The sequence below is a fragment of the Hevea brasiliensis genome, chromosome 11 (assembly GCF_030052815.1).
Source record: "Hevea brasiliensis isolate MT/VB/25A 57/8 chromosome 11, ASM3005281v1, whole genome shotgun sequence".
NCBI classification, from domain to species: Eukaryota; Viridiplantae; Streptophyta; class Magnoliopsida; order Malpighiales; family Euphorbiaceae; genus Hevea; species Hevea brasiliensis.
Genome location: NC_079503.1, coordinates 31083227 through 31103984, shown reverse-complemented (window position 1 = coordinate 31103984; position 20758 = coordinate 31083227). Strand labels below are relative to the sequence as shown.

Sequence of the window (20758 nt, the reverse complement as noted above, 5' to 3'; positions counted from 1 at the left end):
TTCTCTTTTTCAGCACGGTAGAATATCTTACAAACATCATAAATACGGGAGATATTCCCTTTACCAGAATACAGAAAATCTAAGTAATCCATCAATTCTTTAACAAATTCACAGTGATTAATTAAACTAATTACCTCACTGTGAATCGAGTTCCGAAGCTGCAAAAACAACCGAGCGTCCTCCCTTAGCCAAGTTTGTTGTGTATCATCAGTAGGTGGATCTTTAGTAAGGTGATCATCCTTATCAATGCTACGCAAATAGACCCTAACAGTCTTACTCCACTCCAGGTAATTTGAACCATTAAGTTTGTGTTCCGTGATCTTAGTCATCATCGGAATCACATCAGAAATAACATTCTTATTGTCTGCCATTTGTTGAGACAAAGAAAACTAACCGAAACGCTAATCCAAAGTGCTGACAGCAACAAAATAATCCAAAATCACAAATCAAGTAAATACCGAAATAGGATCTGAGAGCCAAACCTCAGAAGTCCTTTAATGGTGTACTGAATCAGGCAACAGCACACAGTGGTGGAATGAGGGGATTGAGGCGACGCTGGCAATATTGATCGGAATCGAACGCGGCCGGCCATGCCAAGGTCTCTCTTGAGCTGGGTGGTGAGAACAAATAGTCACCCTAGATGGCCTGCTCTGATACCATGTAGAAAGAGATGTAGAAAGAGATGATTCTCATTGATTTCAATTAATCTGTACATGGGTATTTATATACAATTGATTCCTATAATTGTGTTATACTAATTAGGAAGAAATCCTAAATAAGAAATCCTAAATAGGAATACAGAATACAGAATATACACAGAAATAATATAATGATTGACTTTCCATAACAATATTAAAACTCTTTTAATATGTTTTTGGATCTGTATTTGCCATTTAAGATTTTAAAATTAATCAGATTAATTTTAGAATCATAGATTAAATCAAGAACAAACACACTAACCTCTTGATGCATTGCAGTGTATTTGTGTTTTTGAGATGCGTTTTCAGGACATCAGATGTTGTCCCTCTAGTTTATCCACACCAAGAACACCTATGACAGCCCTTGAACAGCTTCTAAAGCTTTTTCTATGAATTAGAAAATTAAGTTTCGCCTTTTAAGGGATTAAAGATGTAAACAAGACTAGAAACAATTTCTAGTATTTTTTAATTCAAGAGATTGTTAGTTAATCTCTTTGAATTGATGAGAGATGAAGAAGATGAAATGGAGAGGTGCTTTGGGGCAGTCACAATGAAATAAATAGCAGCTAGGTATTTTTCTTTTCATCCTTTTCCTTATATAGCTAGGTCACCACTTAAAACTCTTGTCACATGTCACCTTCTGATTGGCTCTAGGTTTAATTGACCCAATCACATTGTGCCAAGTGTCAAACCTATATTTAATCTTAATTTTAATAATCTTACATGATTAAAAGACATTTGGCAAGCTTATGTGTAATGCCCTGTGAAATGACCAAAATGCCCCTATGTCTTAATTTTGAGTTCTCAATCCAAAATAACTATTTCTCTTCTTCTAATCAATTTATATCAAATATAAATTAATTAATTAATATCTATTAATTAATTTCTCATTAATTAAATTCATATTTAAACACTTTAAATATAAATTTAACGTATACTATACATCCAATAACTTAGATTTGGTTTCAAGTCATGCTAGGGACTTTGCAATCTAATTACAAAGCAAACCTATTTAATTAATCAATTAAACTCTTTAATTAATTAATTAAATCATATTTAATTAGGTGATAACTTATGTATGTGTGTGACTTACTAGGCTCATCACTAATTGGCAATGAGATATGATATCAACTCTTAATATCATCAGAACTCTTTCTTACCATAAATGATTTTTCTAAATCATTTTATGGACCTCATAGACCATGGTTAACACCTAGCATAGCATGCCATGGCCACCCAATCAGTAATAAGGTTTACCTTAAATGAACCTATAATCATATGTTACCATGCACTAGAATCTCTCTGTTACAAAATCCCAACTCAAGCTGGAGTCATGGTTTATGTCAAACTCCATTTGCTATGTATATTATGTTCTGTTTTTTTTGCTGTTCTTGATTAAAAGATTTTCTCATCAGAAACTCTTTTCTGATTAAATCTATCTGTCCTGGCCAGGAACTTGAAACATCAAGAACAATTAAATGAACATATGATTTTATCTCTATTTACTTAGAGGAACAGATTCCATTTTGATTAACACCTACCTCCATATATAACTAGTAGAAGCCAACACATGCCCATATACCCATAGTACAAGTATGAAAGTAGTATCAAACTCAAACCACCTATATACAAGATAACTGTGCTATCTCAGGTCTAAAGATTATATGCATTGATATGATTTATAACAATGCATTGACAAGAGTAAACTCCATGTGCTTATCATAAGTGTCACTGGTTCGGCCTACTTATCATGTATAAGTGCCTATCATGTTTGTTATATGGCATGAGACTCACCATTCCATCTTATTTATATCTCATATAAATAACTTGGGAACAAACATGAATACAATCTTTCTGGATAAGTCATGTCTTTATTATGAAGTATCCTCGATTGTGAACCTATTTATGATACTTTGTGCTAGAAATACTATCACTCATATTCTTAACAACTTAAAAATAGAATTTCTAACAAAATATCAATGGACCTTTTCTATTACACATAAATATATTATGTAAACGGAAAAGTGAAAATGCCTTTTATTAATAAAAACATGTACAAGATGCATACTAAATGATATACTCTAGGGCATACTACAAACAAAGACAAATAGAGCTCTATGCAAGGATTGCAAGGTTATTCCGAGAGATGATTCTCCTTAATTTCAATTAGTGGTCTTGGATGTTGTAGAAAGAGATGATTATCCTTAATTTCAATTAATCTGTACATGGGAATATATATGCAATTGATTCCTATAATTGTGTTCTACTAATAGGAAGAGATCATAAATAGGAATATAGAATATACAGAGAAATAATATTTCATCTCTTAAAACCTTTTTCCAAAACCAGTTTCAGACCAAAGACTTGGGATTGTTAAAGTATTTCTTGGGTATTGAAGTTATGAGAAGTAAGAAGGGTATTTTCTTGTCCCAAAGAAAATATGTCATTGATTTATTGACAGAGACAGAAAAATTAGGTGCTAAGCCTTGTAGTGCACCAATGACTCCAAATTTACAACTGTTAACAGGGGATAGTGAGTTGTTTGAAGATCCAGAGAGATACAAGAGATTGGTAGAAAAATTGAACCACCTTACAGTCACTCGTCTTGACATTGCTTATGCCGTTAGTGTGGTAAGTCAATTTATGTCTTCCCCAACTGTTGCTTATTGGAAAGTCTTGGGACAAATCTTGTGTTATCTGAAGGGCACTCTAGGAAGTGGTTTGTTATATGGTAATCATGGGCATTTGAATCTTGAATGTTTTTCAGATGCTGACTGGGCTGGATCTAAGGTTGACAGGAGGTCAACTACTAGATATTGCTTTTTTTTTAGAGGAAATTTGGTATCTTGGAGAAGCAAGAAGCAGAGTGTAGTTTCTCGATCTAGTGCTGAATCCGAATACAGAGCCATAGCACAATCAGTATGTGAGGTAATGTGGATACTTCAATTACTAGATGAGACAAGCTTTAAGACCTCCCTGCCTGCGAAATTGTCGTGTGATAATCAAGCTGCTCTCCATATTGCTTCTAATCCGGTGTTTCATGAGCGGACCAAACATATCGAGATTGATTGTCACTTTGTTCGTGAAAAGATTCAACAACAGATCATCTTAATAGGACACATCAAAACCGGAGAGCAGTTAGGAGATATTTTCACAAAAGCTCTGAATGGAGCTAAAATTGACTACATTTATAACAAGTTGGGCATGATTAACATCTATGCTCCAACTTGAGGGGGAGTGTTATGGAAAGTCAATCATTATATTTTTCTGTATATTATGTATTCTGTATTCCTATTTAGAATTTCTTCCTAATTAGTAGAACACAATTATAGGAATCAATTGTATATATATACCCATGTACAGATTAATTAAAATTAAGGAGAATCATGATCAGTATGAGGTACAGGATCTCTCAACGAAGTAGCTGGTGGAGGTTCTGAGTCAGGAATCTCTAATCTCCTAGAATAAATATGAACAACGTGAGGTCGAGTAGGTCTAGAGACAGAAGGAACAGGTTGTGGGAGAGGACTAGACATTGGTTGGACAGTATATATTAAGAGATCATCCTCCTCTCCCTGAATATCATATACAGATGATTGAGGAAAGAATGGAGTGGACTCAAAAAATGTGACATCTGCAGAAACAAGATAACGATTAAGAGTAGGAGAGAAACAATGGTACCCTTTTTGGAGCCGGGAGTACCTAAGGAAGACACATTTGAGAGACTTCGGATCCAATTTAGTAACCTGTGGACGAACATCACGCACAAAACAGGTACAATAAAAAACACGGAGTTCAATAGGGAACAAAGATTTTATAGGAAACAAAGCAGCATAAGTAATATCCTCATTAAGGACAGAAGACGGCATACGATTGATAAAAAAATATGCCGTAGAAACTGTATCTACCCGAAAGTACTTAGGAACTTTCATATGAAAAAGAAGAGCAAGAAGATGACGATTTTTTCTTTTGGCCAAGCTATTTTGGGATGGGGTATCAACACAGGAAGACTGATAAAGAATGTCATTTTGTATCATATAAGACTTGAAATTGTGCAGAAAAATATTCTTTGGCATTGTCACTTCTTAATATGCGCACAAAAATTTTAAATTAAGTTTTGATTTCATTACAAAAGGCACAAAAGATAGAAAACAACTTAGAACGATTATTCATTAAATATAACAAGGTAATACGAGAGTAATCATCAACAAAAATAACAAAATAACGAAATCCAGGTTTAGAAATAACAGAATAAGGACCCCAAACATCAGAATGAAATAACTTATAAGGGGATGAAGCTCGTTTATCGACTCTAGACACAGAAGGCAAACGATGATGTTTTGCAAACTGACATGACTCACATTCTAGTACTGATAAAGACTGAAACTGATGACACAGCTTCTTCATGGTAGACAAAGAAGGATGACCCAATCTACAATGAGTTTCAAGAGGTGTTAAGGTACTAGAGCAAACAAGCGACCGCGGTACATGATTTTTTAGAATGTAGAGACTACCTAACTCACGTCCTCTACAAATAATATGTTTCGTCGTAAGATTCTGAAACAAACACTGGTCAGGAAAAAAGGAAACAGAATAATTTAAGGTACGAGTAAGTTTACTAACAGAAAGTAGATTAAAAGAGAATTTTGGTAGACACAAAACAGATGACAAAGAAATTGACAAAGTCGGATTCGCAGTTCCAGAACCCATGACACAAGAAGTAGAACCATCAGCTAAAGTAACAGTAGAGGAAGTGAGATTAGACTAAAAAAGCAGATAGAAGACTAAATTACCTGTCATGTAATCTGTTGCATCAGAATCAATAACCCATTTGGATGAGGAAGACACAAGGCATGAAGTGGATTTACCTGACTCAGCGATCGCAGTGATAGGGGAATTGGTGGGCTTTAGGGATGCCTGATACTGGGAAAACTGTGTAAAATCCTCTGCAGATACCAAAACAGTTTTCTCAGAGGAAGATACTGTAGAATCCTTTGCTGCCATATTTGCCATCTGTGATCGATGATTTTTCCTTTGAAGTTGCGGACAATTATATTTTGTATGGCCAGTTTCATTGCAATAATAACAAATGACTCTTCTTGAGTCCTGATTAGAACTAGCCTCCCCATTTTGTTGATTACCTCTGTTGCCTGTAATTCCTCCTCTACTTCCTCTTTTATTATTCTGTTGTCCATTTGGATTACGGCTAATAAGAGCACTATTGGCAGGCTGTGAAGATTAAGTACTTTCTGTACGAAGGATCCGTGTGAATGTTTCATGCAAAGAGGAAATCTCATAACTGGAGAGAATCTGAGATTTAGCAGTCTCATACTTTGAAGGAAGGTCTGCAAGAAAACTCACAATAGCCAGTTGCTCTCATTGGGCCTGCTGAAGTTTCACAACAGAACTAAAAGGCAACAATGCATTAAGTTCCTCATATACCCGTTTAAAATCCATAAAATAAGCCGTGAGAGACTTATCATCTTTCTCAGCACGGTAGAATGCCTTACAAACATCATAAATATAGGAGATATTCCCTTTATCTGAATACAGAAAATCTAAATAATCCATCAATTCCTTAATAAATTCACAGTGATTAATTAAATTAATTACCTCACTGTGAATCGATTTCCAAGGCTGCAAAAACAACCGAGCATCCTCCCTTAGTCAAGTTTGCCGTGTATCATCAGTAGGTGAGTCTTTAGTAAGGTGATCATCCTTATCAATGCTACGCAAATAGACCCCAACAGTCTTACTCCACTCTAGGTAATTCGAACCATTAAGTTTGTGTTCCGTGATCTTAGTCATCACCGGAATCACATAAAAAATAACATTTTTATTGTCTGTCATTTGTTTAGACAAAGAAAACTAACCGAAACGCTAATCCAAAGTGCTTACAGCCGCAAAATAACCAAAAATTACAAATCAAGCAAATATCGAAATAGAATCTGAGAGCCAAACCTCAGAAGTCCTTTAATAGTGTACTGGATCAGACAAGGTGAAATGAGGGGGTTGAGGCAATGCAGGTGATGCTGATCGAAGTTGAAACGGCCGGCGAACGCACCTCCACGCACCGGTGAGTGAAGAAACGGCAAGAACCTGAGTTTGGAGCGTTAGCCTCACACGTTTGGATTTTGGTAACCGGATAAGTGGGGATGGCTGGTCGGCGGCCAAGGTCTCTCCTGAGCTGGGTAGTGAAAACAAATAGTCGCCTTAGATAAATGAACTGCTCTGATACCATGTAGAAAGAGATGATTCTCCATAATTTCAATTAATCTGTACATGGGTATATATATACAATTGATTCCTATAATTGTGTTCTATTAATTAGGAAGAAATCCTAAATAGGAATACAGAATACAGAATATATAGAGAAATAATATAATGATTGACTTTCCATATGGTGTCTACATCCCAAGTGGCATGATTTGCGAATGGCTACCCCCTCTCTATTTATACCCGCTAGTGCATTAAATGCTGCATCGATAAGCGAGATCTGACCAGTGCCCTGAGAAAATTCCAGAAGCGCGGAAAAGAGATCCGATAAAGGAGATCGGTTTATGAGTTCGTTTGGCGGGATTAGATCAACACAATTAAAAGGGATCGAAAAATAATGCAATAATAAAACAAAATAAATATTCAAATAAAATTTCATTTCCAAAAAATCATATTACATTATTTGGGCGATCTCTCTAGATCAGCAATTGCAAGTATCCCTACACTACATTCTACCAAAATCAGACTACTTCCGAACTCAAAATGTAGCACGATGGGCTTATGTCAAAGTCTAGTCTTGTGGCTGAATCAAAGATATGTTTGATCAGAAAGCCAGCCACAAATATTGGATAGATGTGCAACTCAGATAGGGTGACTATGACTCTCATGATATTGAGCGGAGTCATCGCCGATGTCATTGACCAGAACCGAGCTGTAGTTGGGACGCCCGACATGGTTGGGAGCAAATGAACTTCAAGAGGCGGTCACCGACATCAAGAATGAAATTAGCAGTCCTCTTGTCTAAGATTGGTCTACCGATCATATCAGTAGACTGATTCGAGATCGACACGGTCGTCACTTTCGACCTTGATTGGTAAATTAGTCTAGTTCTCTCACTGTCATTAGATGACGTTCTCATAGCTCTCTGATCGCCGGGGTCATAAATCTTCAAGCGAGGGGCGAAGGAAACAGTCGGAAAAAGATCAAAATGGCCATCATAATTAGAATTATCGTCGGAAAAGCTAGAATTGGGGAAGTGGTGCATTGGAAATAAACTGGAGAAGAAAAAGTGAAGTGCGAAGGTGATTTCCTATTGCTGCATATATATAGGGCCCTGGCATTTATTGCGGAACTCGAAGCGGGCTCATCGATAATCGAAGAATTTATTGCTTTGACTGATACAGGTCAGATTGAGTAGGAGGTTGGAAAATAGAGAGATTGGGAAGTAAAAAGGACTGGATGCAAAAGAAGATAAAGATCAGAATAACAATCTTAAGATGTGTCAGTCATAATAAGATCGGAATAACAATCTTAAGATGGGTCAGTCACAATAAGATCGGAAAAAACAAGGGACAACCTATAGAGATCGGAGAACTCAGGGGGGTTAAATAACTTCCGGTCAGGACCTTCAATTAACTCCCTTCACTGTCAGATCCGAGTTAGTTAAAGCATTGGAGGCATGATCTGATCCTCATCACACATCTCATTTGCAAGGACGCCCTCTTAGCCGCTAGACGCCAAACGGTTAAAGCAACCCTGTACATCTCGATTTACACCGTTGATTATAATTGTAAGGATGGATTTGGAGCCCTCAGATCAAAAGCAGATGACAGATTCGACGCCTTTTGTTCCCAGTCTTTGGATCTATTTTGTAAGGCGAGACCCTTGACCGTTGGATTAAGGGATGAAAGGACATATATTCTTAACGGAATCTTGACCCTCTACTTTGATTCTTTTTAATTCTCAGACATCAGATTATGTCCTTTTGAATCTAAGCCTTCGGTCTCCTCCTGATAAGATCCTGACCCTTCATTTTGAATACCCATTTCCTATAAATACCTGCATGCAATACTGTAGAAAGGAGGAGGTGGTGATTATTGTGGAAAGACTCTGAACTTTGATTCAGTCTCACTGCTTGTCATTCGAAGCTCTCAAAGTTTTGAGAAACTTTAGAAACTAGTTTTCTGAAGTATTTCATTTTAAAGAGCTCTAAATCCTGTGATTTTCATTTTCAGTACCTGTGCACTACCCTGTGAACCCAACTTCACTCCGCCTCATTCCCATCACTTTAGTATCTGTGCATTACCCTTCAAGCTCAACTTCATTCCCATTACCTAGGGTAAGCTCAAGTTCTTCGGCCGTCTGCCTTCAGCTCTCTAAGATTTGTTGATACCGGAGTTGGTTCGCCTGTCTCCCCAACTTTTTGCACGTAAGCGTCTAAACTGTTATTTTGTTGAATATCCTTAGTTTGTTTCTCAAGTTTTTTTTTTACATATCCAGTCACACGAGAAGGAGTCAATAGGAAGCTAGAACTTTGGAGAAGTACTCTAGAGTCAAAGGGTTTTAAGTTAAGTAGAACGAAGACAGAATACATGCATTGCAAGTTCAGTGAAGGCCAAACTAGTGATAGGGAAGGAGTTAGTTTGAATGGAGTGGCACTGTCTCAAAGTAATCACTTTAAATATCTAGGCTCAGTCCTTCAAGTAGATGGGGGATGTGAGGAGGATGTTAGTCATAGGATTAAAGCCGGATGGTTGAAGTGGAGACGTGCCACGGGAGTTTTATGTGATCGTAAGATTCCCAATAAATTAAAAGGAAAATTTTACCGCATGACCATACGACCGGCTATGCTATATGGTAGTGAGTGTTGGGCACTGAAAGAGTCGTATGCATCTAAGATAAGAGTTGCAGAGATGAGAATGTTAAGGTGGATGAGTGGCCATACTAGACTAGATAAAGTCCGTAATGAAAGTATTAGAGAAAAGGTAGGAGTGGTGCCAATTGAAGATAAGTTGAGAGAAGGGAGATTGAGGTGGTTTGGTCATGTGAAGCGTAGACATACGGAGGCTCCAGTTAGACAAGTAGAGCACATTAGGCTAGAGGATAGAAAGAAAAAAAGGGGTAGACCTAAATTGACTTGGAGGAGAGTAGTACAGCATGACTTAGAAGCATTACACATTTCTGAGGATTTAACCCAAAATCGTTCAGAGTGGAAAAAGCGAATCCATATAGCCGACCCCAAATTTTTGGGATAAAGGCTTAGTTGAGTTGAGTTGAGTTGTATCCAGTCACACTAAATCTCAAAATAGGTTGTCTTAGCCCGTAGTTATTTCCTTTGTCTTTTTTTTTATTCATTCGTAAATTTCATTTATCATCACCTCGTTTTCATTCCTTTCGAAAGTAAATGTTTAAGTAATTGGCGACTCGTAAATACTCTAAAGAGTATAGGCAGAAGTACTTTAACAAATAAATGAAAACAATAGGAAAATGAACGTAACTCCTACGGTCATAAAAAGATCACAATAGGCTAGAGGGGCCGAAATGGAAAATAAGCTATAAGATCGGGGCTTGGAATAAGCTTAGACGATAAGACAAGAGATCGGAAATCAAGACGAAGTTCGGACCTCAGGCAGGCAACCAAAAAAGGGATGGAGTCTGAAACCAAAGAGTTCGGATAAAGCAATCATGCGGAAGATCGGGAAGGATTTCAGCCTAACGTCCGCCATCTAGTTATAAAATCCTGTAGGCTAGGAAAAGCTTTTCACAAGGGTTTCCTATGTCTTCGGTATTTCTTTCCCACATAAAAGGGATCAAGAAAGACCCTTTACCTTAATCCCTAGTTCGAAATTCTTATAAAATGTTGTTCTTATAAATATATTAAGAGATCGGGAGAGAGTTCTTACCCGAATTCAGCCAAATTTTTAACGCCATATATTAAGAGATCGAGAGAGATTCCTTACCCGAACTCAGCCTAATTTTTAACGCAATTTATTAAGAGATCGGGGGAGAGTTCTTACCCGAATTCTCAGCCAAAATTTTAACAAAATATATTAAGAGATCGGGGGAGAGTCCTTACCCGAATCCTTAGCTTAAATTTTAACAGAATACATTAAGAGATCGACAGAGAGTTATTACCCGAATTCTCAGCCAAAATTTTAACAAAATATATTAAGAGATCGGGAGAGAGTTCTTACCCGAGCTCTCAACTTAAATTCTTAATACACTAAGGGATTGGCGGAAGAGTTCTTCCAAAGTATCCCGAATATTATGTTGAGGCCTTATGGAGAGTTCTCCTTGAGGCACTCATATTTATAGGGCAAAAATTCCCCTCAAAAATATCACAACTTCAGTATTTATATTAATCCTCAAAATACCTATTACACAATACCTATTTACTGAAGGATCATCTCATCTACTTATGTTCTTGGACAACCCGTAATAGTGAAATATCAAACATTCCTTTTATCTGTACAAAGGATTAACATCATCATTCTAACCCCCAAATTATCAATTTCAATTTATAAAGTGCACAACGTTAAATCTGTTTACCCTCGTTGAGGGACGAGGTGAGGTGCCTAACACCTTCCCCACCCATATACGGACCCCGAACCTAGAATCTCTGTTTCGAAGTGATTTTTAATCTTATAAATGATTTCCTTTAATTTCCCTCAAAATTAAAGCAGCGACTCTTCACTTTTCCCACTTCGGTGAGAACCGATCAGCGACCGCAAAATCCTTGCGACATTGGGTTTTTTTATATCTTCCTGATTTGTTCCAAGTTTCAATCCATAGTATGAGAGCAAGAACTGTTTATTTCTAGAATAATTCAGCATGTTTGGAAAGGGAGATTCATCGAACACAAGTGTGTTCATACTACTTTTCTCTTCTATTTTTAGTTTTTCAACTATAACTACTATTAAGTTACAAGTAATAATTATGTCTTTGGCTGCATTAGTAGAATTATGGTTTATAGGATAGGGATATGATGACCATCTAGTAAAAATGTCACTGATATTGCTCTAACGAATCAAACAAGTTGGGCCAAGATTGATGCTTAATTATGTAGTTTTTAATGGCACTCATTAGATCCCAAATTATTCACTTTTTTTAAGTCCTTTAAAACCTTTTCGCAAGGTTTGAACTAAGTTTAAAATGTAGTACATTAATGATGTGCAACGAATTTATAATGCAATGTTAGACATAGTCAATTTACAAGAAAATTATCAGGATATGGCTAGTTATTTGGAACAAGTAGAGATACCGAAAAATGAATTTAACTCTCTCATGCCTTTACTAATAACATTACTGCCCAGGAGGAATAGTGGGACAAGTTTTTCATGGTTTTGGCATTGATTGGACTTTGATCTGACCTTAGTTGTGTGAAACCAAATATTGACTAGTCCAGTTATTCCTACTTTAGAGGATGTGTCTAGTGGACTCCTACACATCTCTGTTAGTAAAAAATAACTCAATAGAAATTGAGTCCTCAATATTGGCTGTGTAGAATGGAAATCAACAAGGCCAAGTTGGCTATCGAAAAGCAAGGGAAAGAAGTCTCATTGCATCTACTGTGATAAAGGTGGTCACACATAGGATGCCTGTTGAGCACTTCATGGTCGATCAGCACGTCCTGATCCGTTTAACAATATTGGTCAATCAGTTGTTCATATGGCCCAATCTTATTGAGATGATTTGCTTCCTCTACTTGTTGTAAAAGATCAGACGCCAGATTCAATCACCTTAATTGAATCAGATTACAAGGAGTATCTACAGTATCAAGCAACTAAGCAACAATCCTCTTCATCCAACATATCTCACTTTGATAATTCCTTTGCCTATCTAACCAAGCCTTTACCTACTGCTCTATGGATTCTAGACTCTGGTGTCTCTGACCACATATTTGGTAATAATAACTTTTTCTCCACTCTTGTTTCTCCTACAACACCATCTAAAGTCACATTACTTAATGGTTCATGAACTCTAGTTAAAGGAATAGGAGAAGTAAATCTTCTTCTTTAACTACAATCTTATTCATCCTTGAATGCCCATATAATCTAATTTCCATTAGCAAATTGACTAAAATCCTTAATTTTTCTGCAGCCTTTATCGTTGACTTTGTTATTGTGAGGACCAGAGTGTGGGGAAGATGATTGGTGCAGGACATGAGTCACAAGCACTGTGCCATTCTCTCTACTCCAAATTCTCTGGTCGCTTTTGCTTCCACCAATTATGCTGATCTTGTTCACAATCATTTGAGTCATTCAAGTCTTGCCAAGCTAAAAAAAATAATTCATAGTCTTTCTACATTGTCATTCTTAGAATGTGAGTCGTGTCAACTTAGGAAACAAACTCGTGCTTCCTTTCCCAAGCAAGTCAATGATAGGGCTACCTCTATGTTTGACATTGGTCATTCATATATTTGGGGTAGAAGTTGTGTCAATATAACTTTGGGGGATTTCACTATTTTGTTACGTTTATTGATGGTTATTGTTGTTGCACTTTGTTATTTTTAATGAAGAATCATTTTGAGTTATTTTCTATCTTTCAAAATTTTTGTGCTGAAATTCATAATCAATTTGGTGTGTAATTAGCTGCTGTAAATGTGTATTATAATTAGGTTACTGTAAATCAATGTAGAATATGTATTTTCCTATTTTTAGTTTTCTTCTTATTTTGTAACCTTCGTGTCTGTATAAATTCACAATCAAGCTTGAGGGAATACTGAATAATCAAGCTTTTAGCTCCTTCATCAGCTCTCTCTTTCTTCTTTCTTTCTAATCTGTTTCAATAGGCATGAGCCAATTTGCATGGAGGGTTAGAAATTTGAAAATATTTCCAGTTATGAGCTTTATAGTGATGTTTCAATCATTGATTTTTTTTTCTTCTATTTATTAATGTATTTTTTCCTTTGTCAAGCAGATGGTTGAAGAAGCTGGTGGGACAGTTACTCGAATGGATGGTGGAAAATTCTGTGCATTCGATAGATCTCTCTTGGTATCTAATGGTGTGATGCATATGAAGGTAGAGACTTGCTGCTTCCTTTGTTGAAAAAATGACTGTTTTGTTCATCCTCTATGTTCCCTTTTCTCAAGTATAGACAACCAGCATGAAAATACTTTGGCATTTATAATCTCATTGGCTATTCATTTGCTCAATTTACAGAACAATACTTAGAAATGATTAATTGTTGTGCTTCTACAAAAAGGCTGTTAACCATTATGGTCCCTTCTATGCAATTATGATGTACAGCCTTGAATCCTTAACGTTTTAGCCATGGTGTTCAATACAACTTTTCAATTGTATCATACAATTGCATGTTGTGAGGGGTATGTCCTTCCTTCCACAAGCCATTGCTTCTAGAATTTGGTGAAAGGAAAATCCAGTGTAGGGGGAAGCATATACAAAGTAGAATAATCGATTCCATATCTTTTAGTGTTTTGGATGTTTAAATTGTTCTGTGGTCAGAAGGACACAAATTCTACCCATTCTTGTTTATCAGGTAGTCCTAGGTACTTGTGTTATCTTTCCTAGGTTTGTGTCACTGTTTGGAATAAAAATGGAGGATTTGAAATTAGTGTTGGAGTTTGGAAAACTTGACAAAATAGGGTATAAAGATATAGTGCATATCTGTTTCGCTTTCAAATGGCTATCTTATATGGAAGTGCTTCCCTCAAAAATTTGGGGGAACGGCTTTGTGTACAAGATGCTTAAGCCTATATTTTTCATATGCATGTAATGTGAAAATTAAGTATAATGGAGCTTAAATATAATCTAATGTAATTTAATGGTTGTCTTTCATTAAATGATGTGATGTATAAATAATAGATGTCTATTCAGAAGTGTAAATCATGACTAATGTTGCTTTACTGTGCTGTTCTTGTCTGAACTAAATAGTATATTTATTCTCTTCAAAATGCAGCTGTTGGAGAGGATTGCACCTGCAACTGAGAAACTGAAAGCCAAGGGAATTGATTTCTCACTGTGGTATAAGCCAGAAAATTATCGCACAGATTTTTGAAATGCTCTTAGTTCAAGCTTTCTGTGCCAGCTAGCAGTAGCAGGTGCCTTAGATATTACCCTCAGTTGTTACTATTTTCTATAGTGTTCTCATGGTATGTGCTCTTAATTTGTTATCACTTGATATCCGCTATTAGACATATCACAATGCAACATCTTTCTGGGTTTCATTCATGTATCTTCATTAAGTACTGCTACTAGTTACTTCTCTAGTATTCGATATTGTAAACAAAGCTGTTGACTAGTTTGATTGAAACGAACTTTAAATGGTTAATAACAAATTCTTATGGAATTCTCTGTCCTTTTGTTTAAAAACTAAAATTTTACAAGAATTTAATTCTTTGATTTCTTTTTAGTCAATTTTCATGTTTCGAACGAAAGAATTCAATTCTTTTTAACTTGAAAAGAAAAAAAATTCACTTTAAAAGAAACAAAAATCAACTATATAAGAATTCAATTGAATTCTTTTCTCGTAAATAATTTATTTCAAACGAAGCTTGTATGATATCAGATGAAAAGTTGAATGATTCGATTGAGGCAAATTAAAATTTAGTTGCTTAAATGAACTTTAGGTAACATTTCTGTAACTATTAGTGCAATTTACCTTTGATATACTTTTAAAGGTAAATTAAATTGACTGATGTATACATCTTGCAGAACATTGTTTTGCCTTTTCCCTCTGCATTTTTCATTCATTATCTTAGCATTTTCTTGATGGTTTGGATTCATAGTTTATTTTCAATGTTTTTGTACTCATATTTGTGGTGAATTTCGTTTGTTTAGCATATTCTATGTTTTTAACACATTCAAAGTTATGCTTTCTTACCTGGTTGAGTAATGATAATTATGTTTTTTCCAAAAAAAAAAAAAAAATTCATAGTTTATTTATGGTAAAGTTCGTTTCAATTGATTTTGGCATTGAATTGATTAGTTGACAGTAAATTCATAGTATAAATTCATAGTATCCATTTGAATTCTATTCTGAAGTAAATAAAAACCCAATTAAGGAAATTTGGTTACTTAAATTACCTATATTACTAAGGGGTAAGGTGGCCATTAGGTTAGTTCTCGGTTGAAACCGGTGGTTTCGATTTAAGGTTGCGGGGGGACTGGAGTTGGACCGCTGGGTCTCCCTCAATTCTAATTCTGGTTTGATTCTAATTTTGATCAAGTCTAGCTGCTGATTTTTTTTTTTTTCAGTTTTGTTTTAAGGAAGAAAATTTCAATTTCAGTCCGAAATTGGACTTAACAGGCCAGTTTTGGTCTGGTTCCAATTCTGAGTTGAACCAGTCTGGTTTTAGCCAAACTGAACCGTGGCTGGTCTACTAAGGGAAACTGTAGAAGATCTATTATAACGGAATTGAATTTTTGCCGAATGAACTATTTCTTTTAGTCAGATTTTGCATTTTTGAAAAGTAAATTGAATCTTTGAAAAAAAAAAAAGTAAATTGAATCTACCTGCTGAAATAGTTCCGGACGTGAGAATTGAGCCAAATAAATTGAATTGAGCTGTTTTCTGCAATATTAACTAGTTATTGTTTTAAATTTGGACTATTTTCCTTATAGAGACACTGATATTAATTAACATTGAAGCATCGTATTTTGCATTTGGTGGAAAAAATAAATTAGATGTCATACATCGAGACGTTTAGAATTTGTTATAACGTATGGATAGATGTGGTGAAAAGGTCGAGGTAGTGAATATAAAATTAAAAAAAAAAAAAACAGTTTAAGTGGGGGGCCGTGGCCTCCTCTAGCCAAAAAGGAGTTCCGCCATTGTATATGTACTTCGACACATATACATGCATATACATCTAAGTAATTCATATTGTTAAGAGTCAAAACCAAATCAAATATGACGAATTCTTGGTTTTAGTTTGATTCTGTTTGGTTCTTTAATATTTTGTATAACACCCCTTACCTGTCTATAGTGTACCCGAGCAAGGTAGGCTACACGGCGTGCGAGAGCACCTAGTCTGTGATTATTTCATTACCTGAACTCAATTTGATTTTTAAGAAGTCTTTTATGTAATATTCATATCATGCTGATACTATTTTCATACTTTGATAAAATCAGTATTTCAAAAATAATAATAAAAATTTGACAATGTGCCGTCTGTATTTCGGACAAACTGTCCTTCCAAACCTGTTGAAAAACAGTTTAATATGATAATATCAAAATCTCAGATATTTCACAGTTTCTATTTCTCAGTAAAGTCAATAGACTTTTACAGTCATTAAATAGTTCCACAATACAATCCATAATAATTTAAATATATCCAGAAAATCTCCATGTTATTTAATTTGTACAAGATATTATAAACTTTAGAGCTTTCATAATATTACAAAATACAAGGTGAAATTTAAAAAATACAACAAAGTACAAAATACAAGATATCCTAAGTCCTAACATGTATGCAATGCAGTGCAGATGACTCTGGACTCATGTGCAGATCTGATGTCTAGCTCGGTCGTAGGTCTGCTGGGCTCCCCAACTGTGTCTCCGATACCTACGTGTTACAAAAGCAACGCGCTAAGTAATTTTGCTTAGTGGTGTCAAATATAAAGAAATATACACTAAAATAAAGTAAATAAAATGTTTACGAATATTTGGTGGTGTTGTATGTCAGTAGACTGGATTTAGCTATTTGAATTTAATAGTACTTGAATTACTGGCCGTGTAGCCTATATACTAACCAGACTGGATATGTGACACCCCTTACCTGTCTACAGTGTAGCCGAGCAAGTTATGTCACTCAGTGTGCCGGAGCACCAATTTATGTTTCTATTACAATTTATCCCTTTTAATTCATTTATTTTCAATTTTTAATAAATCTGGATTTTTCCGTAAATTTTATAGAAAATCTGGCAGAGTGCTGGCTATAAATTGGAAAAACAGTTTTTCTGAATCTGTTTAAAAACACTTCCAATATAATTTCCAAATCCAAACTCCGTTATACACATTCAAATCAATCTCAAAATCTCAATCTCAAATCACAATATTATTTTCAAAACTTTTCTGTTCACTTCATCACTTGAAGCGTATTCATAAATATTTCTCAACATTTCATTTATCAACATACATTATATAGAAAATTTCGATAACATGAAATTTCATATAATTACATTATTACATAATTACAAGAGTTGATAGTTACAATCCAAAAACTAATACATAATACAAAATGCAAAATACAAAATATTAGCCAAAATCTTAATGTCCTACCATATGCAGTGTAGGATGTGAGGTGACTCTGGACCCTAGATGCAGCTCTGAAGGCTCACCCTGTCTGATGTCTGCTGGGCTCCCTAGCTAGGTCTTCAGTACCTGCGCGTGGCAAAATCGACGCGCTAAGCAATTCTACTTAATGGTGACAATATAAAATAAAATAAAATATAATAAAAATAAGTATGCAGAATGTATGTTTTTATTTTTTGGTAGACTTAATTTTTGGTATTTATTGCAGTATTATTCGATTAAAATTTGATAAAAATTTATTTTCATTGCCCGAGTAAACCATACTAGTTGACTGGACTGGATAAACGGGTAAACTGGCACTGGGTACTAAGTACCTCGGACCATCACACTATTGATCACATTATGTCACCTGGTGTGCAACAGAACAGCTAATAAGCTGTAATAATTATAAGGGTTAAATCCCAAGTATATCAACTCAAATAACATAGCCAAAGGCTATTATGTCACATAATGGCATGGAAAGCCATGAAACACAGAATGGCATGAAGTCATATACAGTACTGCTAACAGAACCCTATTGGCATGCCAACCTATCCAAACCAATCACATTAGGCCTACTTAGGCATTTAACACTTTTAATTTATGTAATTCTTTGAAAATGAAATTTTATGGCTACTATTTATTTCATTAGTCAACTAAAATGTTGACTTTTGCATTGACAATAGGTATATTAGTTTAAATATCATCAACGTACCACATTTTTTATTTTAAACTTATTGGTATTGGTTGCCAATATCATTTCTAAGCTTAATGCTAATTGGACAGAATTTTTAGTTTTCATGCTTTGGGTTTACTGTTCCATTAGTCATTTTTGCAGTGGGAATTTGGCAAACTGATCAACATAAAAGTTGTTCTTTATTTTGTCTAGTTGCATTTCCTTTTTTGAATCATTCCATTTGGAGTTTTGAACTCTAGTTATGGCCCAAAAACCACAACTGGCCGGATTGAAATTTTGTCCGCAATTCGGGTGACCAAATCTGATGTTAGGAACAAGGATCGCAACTTACCTTTTGATTATGTTCTGGTCATAATTTGGGTTAGGTTTCTTCATGAAAGTTGTTGGTCTATATCTCAGCTTGTTGCTGATAAAATTTCAGGTCAATTGGACCTTTCTACACTAACTTATGGCCAAATGACCAAACACTGTTCATTTGGTCATTTTGCCCAGGCAGACTGTAGGTCATCTCTGAAGACGAAATGACTAAAATGCCTTTCGTTTGGCTTAACGAGCCAAAATTGTCTATACCGATTGAAAAATTTTTCTAAGCATTTTCTTGGCATTCTAATGTCATAAGAACCTCAATGACCCTTCTCTGGAGTCCCAATAATTATTTTATAATTTTTCCCTGGGTCTAGGGCTCCTAGTTGCGAGAACTGCAACTTCTCACTAGGTTACCCATCGCTAGGGCACCGGCTCATTTAACTTGCTTGTATTTTATTTCTAAATTTTTTTTCAAATTTTTCTTATTAATATTTGAGTTAATTATGGTTCCTCACTTTAGTTTAAATATTTTTCCGGACGTTTTAGCTATCCGAACCGACACTGGTCACTGAAACAGTAGACTATACGGACTAGCTAAAGTGAGGATGTTACAACTCTTCCCCTCTAATAAAAATTTCGTCGGACTAGCTAAAGTGAAGATGTTACAACTCTTCCCCTCTAATAAAAATTTCGTCCTCGAAATTTACCTGATGCAAATAGTTGAGGGAACTGTTGCCTCATCATCTCTTCACTTTTCCAAGTTTCCTCTTCAGCGTTGTGGTGCCTCCAAAGCACTTTTACCAGTGGAATTTGTTTATTCCTCAGTTCCTTCACTTCCCGAGCTAGGATCTGTTTAGATTCTTCTGCATATGTCAAGTCCGGTTGGATTTTAATCTCTTCCATGGAAATGACATGTGAAGGGTCTGAGCGATATCTCCTTAGCATAGAAACATGAAATACATTGTGTATTTTATCCAGTTCTGGTGGTAAAGCTAGCCGATAGGCCACTGGTCCCACACGTTCAATGACTTCATATGGGCCAATGAACCAAGGGCTTAACTTACCCTTTCTTCCAAACCTCAATACTTTCTTCCACGGTGAGACTTTGAGAAACACTTTATCTCCAATTGCATATTCTATCTCTTTTATCTTCAAGTCGGCATAAGATTTCTATCTATATGAGGCAACCTTCAGGTTAGCTTTGATTATCTTCACTTTCTCCTCAGTCTATTTCACCAGGTCTGGTCCTACTAGCTTATCTTCACCCAATTCAGTTCAACACACGGGGTTCTAAATTTCCTCCCATAGAGTGCTTCATACGGAGCCATTTGAATGCTAGCTTGGTAGCTATTGTTATATGCGGATTCTGCCAGTGGGAGATATCTATCCCAACTCCCCTCAAACTTAATGACACAGCTCCTTAGCATATCCTCCAAGATCTATCACATAATTCACATTGTTACTATCATTTCAACTTATTAACTATGAAAATTTAATTAGTTCTTAGGTTTACCTGAATTACTCGTTCTGACTATCCATCCGTCTGAGGATGAAAAGCCGTGCTAAAATAGAGTTGTGTGCCCAAGGCTTCTTGTAACTTTTTCCAGAATCTTGATGTAAACCTTGGGTCTCGATCAGATATGATGGAAAGTGGGATTCCATGCAGTCTAACTATCTCACTGATATATAATTCTGCTAGCTTCTCTAGTGAGTAGTCAGTCCTAACTGGCAGAAAATGTGCTGACTTCGTTAATCTATCCACTATCACCCACACTGCATCATGCTTCTTCTGGGTGAGAGGTAGAC

At 35.7% G+C, this 20758-nt stretch overlaps 1 protein-coding gene across 2 annotated transcripts in view; it reads left to right on the top strand.

Moving 5' to 3' along the window:
- The window catches only part of LOC110661564 (phosphatase IMPL1, chloroplastic), a 79543-nt gene extending 64540 nt beyond the window's left edge, over window positions 1-15003 (top strand). For both annotated transcript variants that reach the window (XM_021820223.2, XM_021820222.2), the window contains exons 9-10: window positions 13614-13715; window positions 14614-15003. In XM_021820223.2, coding sequence (XP_021675915.2) covers window positions 13614-13715; window positions 14614-14712 — 201 coding nt within the window. In that variant the 3' untranslated portion in view covers window positions 14713-15003. The remainder of the gene's footprint in view (window positions 1-13613; window positions 13716-14613) is intronic.
- The last annotated feature ends 5755 nt before the right edge of the window (window positions 15004-20758 follow it).